General features: G+C 48.9%; 1 protein-coding gene across 1 annotated transcript in view; it reads left to right on the top strand.

The window, feature by feature from the left end:
- PLCB1 (phospholipase C beta 1) overlaps positions 1–14,916 on the top strand; it is a 375,074-nt gene that overhangs the window by 243,050 nt on the left and 117,108 nt on the right. The window contains exon 9 of the mRNA XM_015406942.1: positions 5,714–5,860. Coding sequence (XP_015262428.1) covers positions 5,714–5,860 — 147 coding nt within the window. The remainder of the gene's footprint in view (positions 1–5,713; positions 5,861–14,916) is intronic.

The raw sequence follows: 14,916 nt of genomic DNA, 5'->3' as shown, positions 1-14,916 counted from the left end.
GCTATCAGCTGAGCCAGAGATCTTCTCGTCCTGTGAAATCCCCCCCCCCCGACTGCTTACGTAGCAGCTCCCTGTCAGCAGACAGATGAAAGCTGGAAGCACTTTACATTTGTTCATTAAGCAGAAGGTAGATGCCAGGTGTGGAAGGGAGCAGCGGTGGCGTTGAAAGGGGCTGACGAATTGCAATGGATTCTCCCCCCCCCATCCCCCGGGATGTGAAGGTGAAGCAGCAGCCCTGCGACGAAAGGGAGGGTTCGGCTGAGAGGACAGGAACGGCCTCGGCTCACCCAGGCAGCTTCCGGGGCAGAGCAAGGGGGGGTCCCGGGGGGGCAGGGGAAAGGGGCTCTGCCGGGAAGCACGGGGGGTGGGTGATCTTGGGCGAGAGTCCCGCAGCCTACCCAGCCACGCCATGCGGTAGGGCAAAGCTTGAGTCCGGTGGGGGCACCTTTAAGACCGACCAAGTTTTATTCTGGGTAGAAGCTTTCACGTGCAGGCACACTTCGAAGAAGGCTTATACCCAGAATAAAACTTGGTTGGTCTTTTTTTTAGATATAATATTTTTTTATTTTAAAAAATTTATAACAACATTTTCAACTTAAAACAAAACAGCATAAACAGTGAACATCAGAACTATGAAATGTACAATTGAAGTTGGCGCTTCTAGACCAGGGGTGTCAAACCTGCGGCCCAGGGGCCGGATCAGGCCCCCGGAGGGCTTCTATCAGGCCCGCAGTGGAACTGGCTGTCTTCTGCTTCTTCTTCCAGTTCTTCTTCTGCTGCTGCATCATCGTAGGTTTGCAGTTTAATGCAATACACGCGTGAACAGCATACTCAAGATTGCAACAGCACAGACATTTTGAGGCAATAATTCATAGCAAGAGGTGTCAGTTATCAGACACTGTTAAATAAACAAAATATTGCAAGAGTGCTCATGTTTTAAGCATGTTTTTATTTTAACTTTAAAAATACCCTTTGTGTTTGTGTCCTTTATAAAGTTTACATCTCCGCTACCTGGTATCACATGTTATGACACACACGGCACGGCCCAACAAGGTCTCATTTATGTCAGATCTGGCCCTCATAACAAATGACAGCCCTGTTCTAGACATTTTCTGTTCAGAATGAAGGACATATTAGATGAAAAAATGGGAGGAAGAAGAGTCGTAAACCATGTGTCAGTACCCTCCGGTTGGATTCAAACCTTGTTCTGCATCTTCAGACCAACATGGTCGGTGACCCCACCTGAGTCTAGCCCCCTGTGGTCTGAGGGTAAAATGGAGGAAGGGAGATTCATGTGTCGTCCCCCCCACCCCACCCCCGGCTTTACATTTTTAGAAAAGTTTTCTTTCTGGCCTTTAAAACAGTATCTGTGGCCCATGTTAGGAAAAATGTAGACATCCTCGTCAAAGCCCAGCTGCGACCCAACAGTTTTGTGAATTGCAAAAATGCAAACCCATCAAGCTAGTCAGAGTAGCCACAGTTGCTAGAAGTGTTGTGCAATGCAGAACGTTGTTAGTTTTCCTGTGTTCTTTGCCCTGGGGGAATAAGCCAGGAATAAATCTCTTGGAAGGACAGCAAAAACAGCAGTTGTGCTGATAATTTATCAGACAGACAAATGTTTGTTCTGTGTTTATCTGTATCCGTTTGTATTTATGATGTTAAGATCTGCATTAAATATGCATATTGATTTATAAGAGTTTGGCGCAGTCCTGGGAGTTGAAAATGAACAAGAATTTCATTTAGAATTTGATTGGCACTGAGAAGAAAAGCAGCATTTCCAGTAGATCGAGTGGAAGTCTGCAGAGGCACTTGAATCCTGGGGCGTGTTCCACAGTTAGTGTGTCTCACTCTGGCATCGCCTTGGAGCGGACTTAGTCCTCCGGATGGGCTCTGTTTCTCTTCTGTCTCTAAGTAACGTGTCATAACACAGAATGCCGGAGGGTAGGCCTGCACCAGCTGTTTTCCCCGGGACCTTTCTCTGGAGCAGCTGGCCACAGCCTCCTGGGTATCCTCGGCCTGCAGTGCTCCATTCGGTGATTTGCAGGACAGTCCTGAGAATGGCCTTCCTGAGAGTAAAAGGCCTGCTGAATCAGCCAGAGGAGAAGAAGAGATTGGATTTATACCCTGCAGCCCTTCACTTGGAGTCTCAGAGCGACTTACAAACTCCTTTCCCTTCCCCTCCCCACAACAGACACCCTATGGGATGGGTGGGGCTGAGAGAACTCTGACACAAACTGCTCTTTTTCAAGGACAGCTCTTATCAGAACTATGGCTTGCCCAAGGTCATCCAGCAGCTGCATGTGGAGGAGGAGTGGGGAATCAAACCCGGTTCTCTCCCAGATTAGAGTCCACACACTTTACCATGACACCAAGCTGGCTCTCTGATTCTGAGCAGAACCACTGAGGATTACTCTCGGGGGGGGGGGGGCGCAAACCAAAGCAGTTCTACTCAGAACTAAATCCTGGTTTATTCAATGGGGCTTACTCCTAGGAAGAAGTGTTTTTAAGGACTGCAGCCTTGGTTGTGGGAAGGTGAGCCCCTCTTTTGAGAAATTTTGCACTAGCTAGAATTTCCAGATTAACCTCAAGGGCAAGCCCACGTAAAGCGAGTTACAGTAGTCAAGCCAGGAAGTGACCATTGGGTGGGTCACCGCAGCCAGGTTCTGGGGGGAGAGGTAGGGGACCCGTTGCCTGATCTGCCAAAGATGATAAAAGGCAGAGCTGGCAACAGCGGTGGCCAGGGCCTCCACAGAAAGTGAGGCAGATTACAGTGTTTGTGGGGCGGGGGGAGTCCCTGTCTAGGGGCTGAATGTCTGTCCCTCTTGATGGGATCCAGTGAAGCTGATGGGCAGCAGGTTCAGGATGAAAGGAAGGAAATACTGCTTTACACAGAGAGACTGATGAAAATGTGGAACTCACTGCCACATTCAGAGGCACTGAACCTCTGAACCCCAGAGCCAGGAGGCAACTTCAGGGGAAGCCCTTGGCCTCCATGCCCTGTTGCTGGCCCTCCAGAGGAACTGGTTGGCCTCTGGGTGAGACAGGAGGCTGGACCGGATGGACCACAGGTCTGATCCAGCAGGGGTCTTCTGATGTTCTTATTGTAGGTAGCCCATGTTAGGGTTTGTGAAGACGCATTTCTCTGTAAGGACTGGAGTTAAATCAGCATGTAAGAGTTTCTTCTATAAAGAAGAGAGAAAATGTCTTCTCTAACTGCCCTTTGAAAGACATCCAGCCGGTTTAATAGGAAACAGTTTCTTCTTTATTAAGCAAAATGTTTGTGCAGATCTTTGTTCCTTGTAGAAAGATTTAGTCTCTTAAAAAGTCATAACATATGCTAGCTACTCACAGGAAACCAAAGTGCTTGCAAAAAAAAAAAAAATTAAACACATTTACTTAAGAGCTGTATAAAAGTTACACCAATTAAGTGTAAGAGGTTCTTGCCACTCGAGAGAGGAAAGTTAACACAGTTCTACCGAAGTGCCTCTTGCCTTTTATCCACTGATCTTTGTTTGTTTGAATAAGTTTATCTCTATGAGTCTCTCCGGGCTTCTTCTAAGCCAGGCAAAGATTCCTCCTCCTATTGCTTGGATGAATCGTCTGAGGATGGGTTTGTTTGCGTGGTTAGAGCATGTAGGAAATGTTTTTGACCGAGCAGAATGATGATTCCACCCAGTCATGCTTCACCGTGGTGGGAGACATTTCCACTTTCCCTGGAGCAAATTCACTGGCTGAGGAGAGCTCTCTCCAGTTGCTTCAGGTGGGCAGAGCTTTCTCCAGTCCGTGGATTTCCGGCCTGGCACATTGACCTCTTCACAGGTAACTGCATCCCCCCCGCCCCGAGCATTTGGACCCAAAAGGCTCTCAGGCCCCAGTGTAAACCATGAGATCTTCAGATTCAGCAAAAGCTGGCCAGCCTGTGAGGGCATGACCTGGAAACCTCTCACACCCTTTGCGTAATCGTTCCTGTCCTTGAAACGTTGAGGAGTTGCCTGTAAAGAAGGAACTTGGAGGCCACTGAAGTCGTCCTCGACTGGAGCCCCAGCAGCACCTGGGAGACCAACAAGAATTCCAGGGTGCGGACTTCCGAGAGTCAGAGGTCCTTTCGTCATCAGATATCTGAAAATGCCCTGGACATCTTGCTGGACTCTAAGGTGCTGCTGGGGCTCCAGCTGAGCCGCCCTACTGTAGACCTGCCAAAGACAAGAAGGAGCCCTTCACGTGGAAGCAGAGCCACAAACAACACCCACCAAGGGAAGACCGTCCACACTTCTCAACTCTGTTCAAAACTATATATTATATTCATTGAAATACAAAGAAGGGTTAGTGGTCACAACCCAATAGCGTATATAGACATAGATCCAACAGATCGTTTATAACAATTAAACGTAGTTGAAACAAAGAAAGACCATATTCAAGACCAACAGGAGGAGGCTCTTCTGTAATTCCACACATGGACAGTGTCCATAGACCTCCACACGGAAAGTGACTGCAGCCCACTGTGCCCACTGTGGAAAGAATAACAGCCAAACACCTCTCCCAGGTATAAATCAAGTGTTTCAAGGATCTTCAACAGCGGCCTGCAAGACGGAACCCGATTTCCGAAATAGCATAGGCACAGCTCAAAAACTTCAATGGAATCCTAGGGTTCTCTCTATGTTTAATTGCCCTGAGCAATCTGTTGGATCTGTGTCTATACACTCTGTTGGGTGTTTGCCAGTGTCCCCTCTAAGCTGATTTAGTGTGAGCCGGCTCACAGTTTCTTAGCCTCCGGCTCACACCTTTTTGTCTCTGCTCAGGAAGGATGGGGCTCCAGAGCAAACTAACGTATGCAGGAGCCAGATCACTGGCTTACAACTTTAATGCCAATAGTAGCTCACAGAGTAGGATTTTTGCTCACAAGAAGACTCCACAGCTTAGAGGGAGCATTGGTTGTGACCCCAACCCTTCTTTGTATTTCAATGAATATAATATATAGTTCTGAACAGAGTTGAGAAGTGTGGACGGTCTTCCCTTGGTGGGTGTTGTTTGTGGCTCTACTTCTACTGTAGAGCAGCCTCTGGCTTCCCCCGAGGAACAGGAGAATGTGGAGGACAACCGGGCTGCGGTGTGTTCTCTCTCTGAGGAAACCACCGTTGGTCTGCGTTGTTACGACCTGGGCAGTGTTTTGCTTTGCCGTTCACTGGCAGGGTTCGGTCACGTGTTGTCCAGAAGGGTTTTCTCTTTAGTTAAAAAAGTGGTTCTTGTAGACTGACTCTTCTCTGGCATCTGAAACACAGCCCTGAGATTAAAGCGATAACCAGGGATTTCAGGAGCTACCAGACATCATCGATCAATGGGTGATACGTATGCCTATAAAACTTGGGAACAAGTCCCGGCTGTTTTAGAACGGAAGCCCTGCCCAGGACAACACAACGTGTGAGGAAGTTGAGTGTGAATAAAAGATGACTCTGACCCCTCAACGTGCCGCACGTTTGCCATTGTGGGTATCGCTTCCCAGTCACATCCGTACTGGAAACCACGGGCAGAGAAAGGAAGAGGGCTCATTGTGTCCCCTCTCGAGGTTCTGGGTTGTGGTGGGCGAAGGTCTTGCGTGCTCTCGCTCTCACTCGCTCCCCCTCTCTCTCCAGGAGGCAGCTGAACTTTTCAAAAGGTTGTGCGGTGGAGTGCTTGGAGCTGAAGTACCTGTCTTCTGAATTTATTTCTCTCCCAGGGCAGATATCAGTGGATGGATTTATGAACTACTTGAGTGGCGAGGAGAACGGAGTGGTTCCACCTGAGAAACTGGATCTGAACGAAGATATGACCCAGCCTCTGTCGCACTATTTGATCAATTCCTCACACAACACCTACCTCACAGGTATGGTACACGAACGAGCGAATCGGCTTGTGCGCTTAGGAGAGAATGTTGGTGCACAACCAATCAGAAGTCTTGCTGGGCAAAAGCCCCCCCCCCGGTCCCACCCACTTTCTAAGAACACTTGGGGGCAGTGTTCCCTCTAAGCTGAGTGAGTGTGAGCCAGCTCGCAGTTTTTTTAGCCTCCGGCTCACACACTTTTTGTCTTAGCTCAGGAAGGATGGGGCTCCAGAGCAAACTGATTCATGCAGCAGCCAAATTGTTCACTCGCAACTTTAATGCCAGGAGCTCACAAAGCAGAATTTATGCTCACAAGACTCCACAGCTTAGAGGGAGCATTGTCTGGCACCCGTGGGAGCCATGTTAGAGACCCCCGGTCTAAAGCTTAGTAATAGCATGGGAACCAAGTACAAAAGACTCCCTGGAGAATTAGAACTTTTATTTATTTGGTACGTTTTTACCGCACGGGTCTTCCGAGGAGTTCACCGTTCCTGTCTCGTACAACATTTTGGCCTCACAACCACTCTGAAAGGCAGGTCAGGCTGAGAGGCCGTGAGAGGCCAATGTCACCCGCTGGCCTTCATGAACCTGGATTTGTCCCCGTTCTCCTCTGGCACGTTAACCACTACAGGGCAGCGATCACCGGGAGGTGGCGGGTGGTCACCTGTGTGTCTGAGAGCACGCACACACACACACACACGGGGGGGGGGAGAAACTCCCCGCTCATTAAAAAAACAGCACACTAAGCTCTATTTTCCAGATGTTGACATTATTTTTTTTCTGCAGCTACTTGAAACACAAGTTCATTTCAGTGTTTGGGGGTGTGGGTGGAGTATCGGTCACTTTGACTTTAGCTTTCGGGGGACAAATGTGGAAGACCAGCAGCGGATTCAAGCATGTCGCTTAAAGTGGTGCCTACGGAAGGTGACATTGCCAATTGTATAAAATTACATTCTAAGGGTTGATTTCATGAGCAGCACCCCATCACTGCTAAATACCAACTACGTGCCGAAGACGGCAATGAGAAGGGATTGTTTTTAACTGAGATAATGCCAATGATTAGGCAGTGAGGTGGTTATTTTCTGTGTAGCATCAAAAATAGTAGTTAGAAAAAAAAACGATCACCCATTCTGTATATAATGACAGCAATTTTTCATCTGTCTCGTGGAACAAACAGGCTGAGACTGTCATGCAGCTAGATTAATCCAAGGTGAAGAGCTGCAGGAGAAAGAGCAATCGCCCAGGAGGGTCCATAAAACGATTTTTGTGCCTAGTTGCCGTGTGAATGATCCAACAGCCTTCACCAGCTTTGCTGAAAACCAAATGCCGCTTTTGCAAGTTATGGCTCTTTTTGTGATGGCCTCTTTTCTAACTGGTTACCTGATGGTTGCGTATTGTATAGTGCAAAGCAAGCATGACACATTTTCCTAATTTCGATCCACAGCTACGCTTTGAAATAAACTTCTTATTAGAGCCCCCTTTAAAAATCTGTATCTCAAACTACTGTCAAATGGGTACATGTCAGGTTTGTCTTCAACATAAGGGCTATTTTTTGGTGGGGAATATGCAGCAGTGTTCCCTCTAAGCTGAGTTAGTGTGAGCTGCAAGTAGATAAATAAGTACCGCTTCGGTGGGAAGGTAATAGCGTTCCGTGCGCCTCGGCGCCTAGTCATGCCGGCCACACGACCACGGAGAAGTCTCTGGACAGTGCTGGCTCTTCGGCTTGGAAACGGAGATGAGCACCGCATCCCTAGAGTTGGATTCGACTGGCTTTCGAGCAAGGGGAACCTTTACCTTTAACTCTGCTGAGGACTGCCTGTCACTCTATCTATCTGTCTTCCAAAACGAATGGCTTTTAAAATATATCCCACCTTTTGTCGTTCTCATGAATGGATTCTGGGCACAGCTGGGCCAGCACGGTTCTGTGGCTCACAGCTGAGCTGTTTTGCAGAGAACAAAGTCTGCGCCCAGTGGCACCTTCAGGAGCTAACAGAGTGGCGCTAAATGCGCCACTGTGCCACGCTGCTGCTGCTGCTGCTGCTGCTGCTGCTGCTTCAGACCAACTGGGCTGCCCACCTGCACCTGTGCTTGGCAAAGGAACGCAGCCAAGCAGGACCCATAAAACCAGGGGTGGATTGGAAAAGAAACACCCAGGGAATGGGTTGACTATGGCCTGGGCAAGCAGAATGAGGCTGGGTCTTCCCTCTGAGTAGACCTGTCTAAAGAGGGACGGGCAGGCCAAGGCACCCCTGGAAAGGCCCCACCCCGGCCACAGTCCAGCCTTCCTTGGGACAGTGAGCCTGATGAGGGCTCCCCGCTGGCCCCCGCTCTCTGGTTTTCACTTTCCCACACGTCATACTAATCAGCTTTGCTAGCAAAAGCCACAGGCGGCAAATCTGTGCAAGCTGATTTGAAAACGATTCCCAGGGGAAAACACTGGACTGAATCTGGTACGATCCCTGCAGGGATGAGCAGGCCGCCCCCTTCCCCCCCCCCCCGGGAGTCAGCGGAATGAACAAAAGGGAACTTGCAATGAGTAAATCTTCTTCCGGGTGGTCTGGGATAATGTCCCCCCCCCCTCGGCCCCAGTCCTATCCTTGGCTGAAAGAAGGGGACAGGATGGGAACCCAGCCAGCCTCCTCTCCTCTCTCAATTTTGCACCTTTCTACAAAGAATACGAAGGAACTTTGCCAATAAAAGCTCTGGGTGGGTTTACTCGAGGGTAATTCTCTAAAAAAAGATGGGAATGAGTCTAATGTGGTATCTGCAGTCCTTCCCGGGAGTAAGGTAAAGGTTTCCCTTGCCCAAAAGCCAGTCGAATCCGACTCTAGGGATGCGGTGCTCATCTCCGTTTCAAAGCCAAAGAGCCAGCGCTGTCCGGGCGCTGTCCGAAGACGTTTCCGTGGTCATGTGGCCGGCATGACTAAACACAAAGGTGCACGGAACGCTGTTACCTTCCCACCGAAGTGCAATTTCTTGCTTTTGAACTGCTAGGTTGGCAGGAGCTGGAACTAGAGACGGGAGCTCATCCGTCATGCGGCACACTCGGGTCTCGAACTGCTGAACTACCGACCTTCCACAGCCTGCAGTTCAGTGTCTTAACCACTTGATCCACCACAGCCTGGGAGGAAGCTCAGTGAATAAACTGGGACCTGCCTCTTTTTCATGTGCGGGAAGCCAGTCGGCACCGTCTCCTCCACCACTTTCAGGGTCCCCTCCTGTTGGAGTAGTTTCCTGTAAGGCATATAGAAAGGATGGGGCTGGATGGGCCTTTTCCTGTGACTCAAATGGAAGCCAGCTCATGACGTCCTTCGTGGAAAAGGCGTTTTGCGTTTCATGGGGACGACATGAGAGAAATCCGTTTGGAGAAGAGGTGGATTTGGCTCTGAATGTGGAATAGGTGCTCTCTAGGACGGAGGCCACTTGTGCCTCTGTCCTGCCTCTTGAGTTCAGGGGGGGGGGGAAAGGCACCGGAGGGATAGCATGAGGGACCTCTGCAACATTACGTGTGCACAATGTGGAGGAAGTGGACAGAGGGAATTTCTTCTGCCTTTCTGCCAGTGCTGGAGTTCCAGGGCACCCTGTGAAACCGATTGGAAGTAAATGTAAGCAAGATGCAAGGAAATACTATTTGGGTGCTTTCACACACACACACACACACACACGCACTAAATAACACACTTTCAATCCACTCTGGATTTTCCTGCGTGAAATGGCAAAATCTACTTGCAAATGGTCGCTGAAGTGGATTGAAACCGCATTACTTAGCGTGTGCAAAAGCACCCAAATAGTATTTCCTCTCATCCTGCTTAAATTTACTGTGGAACTCAACTGCCGCAAGATGGGTTTAGGTGGATTTTAAATTTGCCACGAAGATTGTGCGATAATTTGTCCACCCATTAAAGATAGCGGGATGTTTTTTCCGTTTGGTGCATGACTTGTTTCCTGTTCCTGCGTAAGACCGTGTAGCCACGGAGGTCAGTGTTCCCTCCGACTTGCAGTCAGTGGTGGCTTCAAGAAGACTTTGGTGGCTCCCTGCACGTGGATTGACACACCCAACTCTGCTCCTTGCTGTGGGCAGAAGCGGCTGACGGGGCTGGCCTGCCTGAAGCAGAGAGAGCGGCTGCTGCTCGGACGCGTGCCGTCACCCAAGACTTCTTGAAATCCCTGCAGGCATCCTGAAATTTCACTTTATGCAGGAGGACCTCAGCCTGCTGTGAAAGGGGGGGGGGGAGAGGCTGCAGTTATTTTAGGAGACTGCCTGATGCTCCTGGGGGGGGGAGGGGTCATTTCTGGAGCTGCGTCTAATTAACTGTCTCTTAACGTGGCAGCAGTTGTCTTGTACAACAGGAGTTGGTACCCCACAGAGCTTTCCCAAATGCCTGAAGCTAAACCCTCCCAATGAAAACGGAGTTGGTTTGTCTGAGGTGCCGGAACACCTTTCCTGCAGGGGGGGAGCACGGGGAGTGTGATGATGAGGAATCCTGCTGTCTCTGAAGGAGTGTGTGTCTGCGGCTTTTACGTCAGGCTGATGTCCTGGGAGTGAGCAGAACTCAGAGTTACAACAGTGAAGGCAGCTGCTGTTCCCCTGAATGTCTTGCGGGATCAGTTTGTGTTCTGAGAGGAGCCGGTGCCCCCCCTCCCCCCCCAAGAGAAGTCTGCCCGGGCTGGCGATGGGTCAGCACACCCACACGGAGGGGGCAAAGTTGCTTCTATGCAAAAACCTTGCGGGGGGTTTAATCTCTGTTCTAAATAAAGTGTCTGGCTTCCGTAATAATAGGAGAAAGGCATAAAAGAAAGTGTGGGGTCTTCTTTGGGAATCCCAGTCTTGTTGACCTCAAGGGAGGTGCCGCAGGGTTCAGTAGTACTTATCGCCGCTTAAATGTAGCTTGCAGCTTTTATTTTAAAAAGTAGAAGGCAGAGAAAGAGGATCCCAAAATTAACTGTAAAACCCAAGCCGTGATACAGCACTGCGTCCACAGGGTGGAGGCGAATCAAAAAAGCCACACCAACAGGAACGCGGGATTTTGGCTTCAACTTCAGCTTCCTCCTGCTAAAATGTAGGGAGCTGTTGGGGGGGGGGGCGCACACAGGGGAACCCCATGGACCAGCCCTGCCCCGTGTTGTTCATATTGTTGCTTCTTTCCATGTGTTGTCAATCGCCTGCAGCCACGTTTTCAGAGAACCCACCCAGAGCGGCAGTTGCCAAGTTCCTTTTCGCGTGTTGGTTGAGTGTGCAATTTTTAGATGTTGGCTCTCGAACAGATAGCCCTAAGTGTTGTTTTAATATAAGACACAAGCTCAAGAAAATTACAGAGTGTTTGCCACATCGATGAATCAAAAATGTGAAGAATATAATTTTGAGTCAGAGACCAAGGGAGTGAAAAATGTATGTACTGCCTTTTATTGGGTTTTGTAACACCACATGAAAACTGAAACATTTGGTTTGGAATGTAATTTAATCACTGCATTCTGTAGAGGCATTAAGATAGCTGGCAACAGTCCGTTTTATCCTCTTTTCTTTGGTGTTTTTGCATCTTGTGTGGCGACTCCTGCTGGGGCGCGGAGGATATTCAGAGAGGAGGCTGAGTAAGCCTGCCTCTGGCCTCCCGGCCCCGGTGTTCTCTGGAGGTCTCCCCCATCCAAATATTTGCCAGGGTCGGCCCTGCTTAGCTTCCAAAATCTGACGAGATGGGGCTTGCCTGGTCTATCCGGGTAAGGGTCAGTCCGTTTTATTCTTAAGCGACAGCAACTATGCTTGTATGGTGAAATATTTTCACTTAATGAATAGATAAACAACTGAAATTAAGACATCTAGCATAGACAAGAGAACCAGATGGAGCCAGGGGGGGGGGGTGTCATAGTTTGTGAGAAAACACTGCAGTAGGATCTGTGCATTCAAGTGCGCCTGGAAGACAGCAGTAGAGCCCACTCCTTCTACAGAGAGACCCATTTAAGATGGTCTGTAGAGGGCCGAAGTCTCTGCAAAAAAATTGGCTGTTGGAAGACTGTTTTAATGGACACTTCTTTTACATCTCTTGTGGGATTGTCCTAATGCCCTTATATGTGATTACTGAATTATAAAGTTAGAACTTAACAAGCTGAGAAAAAAATTATTCAGTAATGCTTAGGTTTCATTCCTGATGTTAATGTAGAGGGAAAACGCTTTGTTATAGATCTAGTTGGGTAGCCGTCTTAGTCTGTCGGTAGCAGCAGAAAAGAGTACGAGTCCAGCCGCACCTGAAAGACCAACAAAATTATTTGACGATGTGAGAAGTGACTCACGAAAGCTCAACTACCCAGCCACAAATCTTGTTGAGCCTTCAAGGTCCTACTGGACTCTTCCTCTTTTCTAATGCTTTGTTATGCATTTGTCACCGGCCGTAAAAGTGGTATGTGCCACACACCAAAAAACGCACTTTCAATGCACTTAGCGATTGGATTTCACTGTATGAAATGGCAAAATCCACTTGCAAACAGTCACTGAAGTGGATTGAAACTGTGCCCTGAGTCAGACCCTCAGGGTCCTTCAAGGTCAGTATTGTCCACTCTGACCAGCAGAGGATCTCCAGGGTCTGTCTCTGGCCGAGGGGAGGTCTTTCCCCTCACCTCCTGCCTGGTCCCTTGAGCTGGAGATGCCGGGGATCGAACTGGGGACCTTCTGCATGCCAAGCAGAGGCTCTTCCCCAGGTTTGGTGCAAAAACGTGTCCAAGGTTGTAACCTACTGGAAGGGCAACAATGGACGTGCCCCTCGACGTGAATATTTTGTAAGAACTAACAACGCCAGGGGCATTTGTCTACATTCTCTAATCTACAGTTAGTTTTATTCACAGTAAATCTTAAGAATCAAAACTGCCACATAATTAGGGGAAATAAGGAAGCCATTCAGTCTGGGAGCACATTTCCTTTTATTTTTTAAAAAACAGTTTGCCCTACTAATTGCTGGTCTGCTGGTTAGCTTTTAACTAACAACAATGGCATCCCCAAAGAAACAATATTAAACTACAAAGCAAAACATGCACATGGTATGAATTTATTCTTAATTATAATGACCATTTTCCTAGCCTTTAGTAAAAAACACTAAACGAAAAAAAAATTGGCAGTACATCCAGTGCTGATTATTTATTTAGAGACATTATAGCTGTTTGTTTCTTTCCCTTCAGGGAAGTATAACATTTATAATCCAAAACGACCATCCATCAAGGAGAAGGAGGAAAGTAATTTCAGGAGGTTCCATCCTGAACCTGGAGGGGGAAATGTCATCCTTTTGGCAATAATAATATTTTTTTTCTCAACCTTTTCCCTGCTCCTGTAGCCTCTAGCCTTTAATTTGGAGCCTGGCCTTGCAAGAGATTTCTCCCTGCGACCGGCTCCGTTTATTACTGTTGTCAGGGTGAAGGACGGACTTCACTGCGCCTCACTGCGTAGCCCCAGAAGCGAAGAAACGGGGGTCATTTACCTGTGATGATTAACAAGGCGCACTGAGCAGAGAGCAGCACGGCCAACTTTTGGGTTCCCTTTTGGCTAATGTGGCCCTGGAGACCTAGCGGCACCCTGCGACAGGTTCAGGTGGGTCGCTGTGTCAGTCTCTGGGGCAGCAGGGCAAAGGCTGAGTCCACACACGAGAGCTCAGGCCCAGAATTAAACTTTGTGGGCCTTAAAGGTGCCGCCGGACTCCGGTTCTGCTCTGCTGCTCCAGACCAACACGGCTGACCCCCACCTGGACTGACCTTCATGGAAGGCGCCACGTTAAGCCACACGGAACGGCACTTTGTGATGTTTGCTTGATGTACAAATTGACAAGTAAAGTCCAGTTAGGAGCCACCGATACAGGGAGCCCCGTCTGCTTCCCGAGAGGGAGAGGGAGAGAGAGGGAGAGGGCCCTTCCCCAGTGCATCTGACAAAGTGAGTTCCAGCTCACAAAAGTGTCTGCTGGAATACGTTTTACTAGTTTTGCCACTGGAGTCCTGTTTTATTTCTCTCCACCTCTGAAGGTGCTTCACTTTCCAGCCCTGTTGCCTGAAACCGCTGAGTGCTCTTTCTGGACACACAACCACACTTGTCCCTCCTCTCCCATTGGTGATGGTGGTGGGTGGCGTGTCATAGAATCCTAGAATCACCCGAGTGGGAAGGGGCCACGATAGAGGGCATCTAGTCCAACCCCCTCTGCTCAATGCAGGATCAGCCAAGAGCATCCCTGACCAGTCTTTGTCCAGCTGGTACCTCCCTGCCCTTAATTTCAACCCATTATCGTGAGTCCTCTTTTCCTCTGCGGCCAACAGGAACAGCTCCCTGCCCTCCTCTAAGAGACACGGCCCTTCAGATACTTAAAAGAGAGCCATCCTGTTCCCCCCCCCCCGCCTCCTCTTTTCCAGACTGAACATTCCCAAGAAGTCCCTCGGCCTTTCCTCATAGGTCATCTTCTCCAAGTTCTCCAAGTTCTGTCCGATCCTTGACAGGTAGCTCCTGTTTTTTTTTAGAGTCATTGAGGCACACAGGTGGGTGGGCAGTTGCGGGGGGTGGGTCGTTGGGTGGGTCACTGAGCATCTAACGGAAGCCCGGTTCCTCCCCCAGTGTGCTCCGGCAGTCTCACCAACAGCGGTTTTCTGTCTTTTAAAACCAGGCGGTGCTTGTGTGAAGAGAATACTTCCTTCTGTTAGTGAAATGAATAGTTTCTTCTGAGATTTTATAAAATTGACTCTGGATCTCACCGATAAAGCCCACTATGGGAGCTGACATGGTGGAATGAAACATCGATGCACATAAAGGAACGCAGTGATCTTATTGACTGCTTTGAGATATTGTGAAACTGGGCCCATGTTGAATCTCTTGTCATTTCTGTTTGCTTTCCTTTGCCCAATTACCCCTGAATGGGAATGGAACCCAGCTGGTGTTTTGCAGATCTATTCCCAGCCAGACACCCTGAAGTTGTGATTTTACCTGAAACACAAAGACATCCTTGACTGGGACATTTCCAGTGCATTAGATAAGAAGAGGTAGACCAAAGGGATGACGACGTCCCACTCTTGTCTCCTTCTCTGTATTTCAGTAGAAAGAG

This window comes from Gekko japonicus, unplaced genomic scaffold (genome assembly GCF_001447785.1).
Source record: "Gekko japonicus isolate JY-2015 unplaced genomic scaffold, Gekko_japonicus_V1.1 scaffold1408, whole genome shotgun sequence".
NCBI classification, from domain to species: domain Eukaryota; kingdom Metazoa; phylum Chordata; class Lepidosauria; order Squamata; family Gekkonidae; genus Gekko; species Gekko japonicus.
This window is presented reverse-complemented; position numbering and strand designations above follow the sequence as displayed.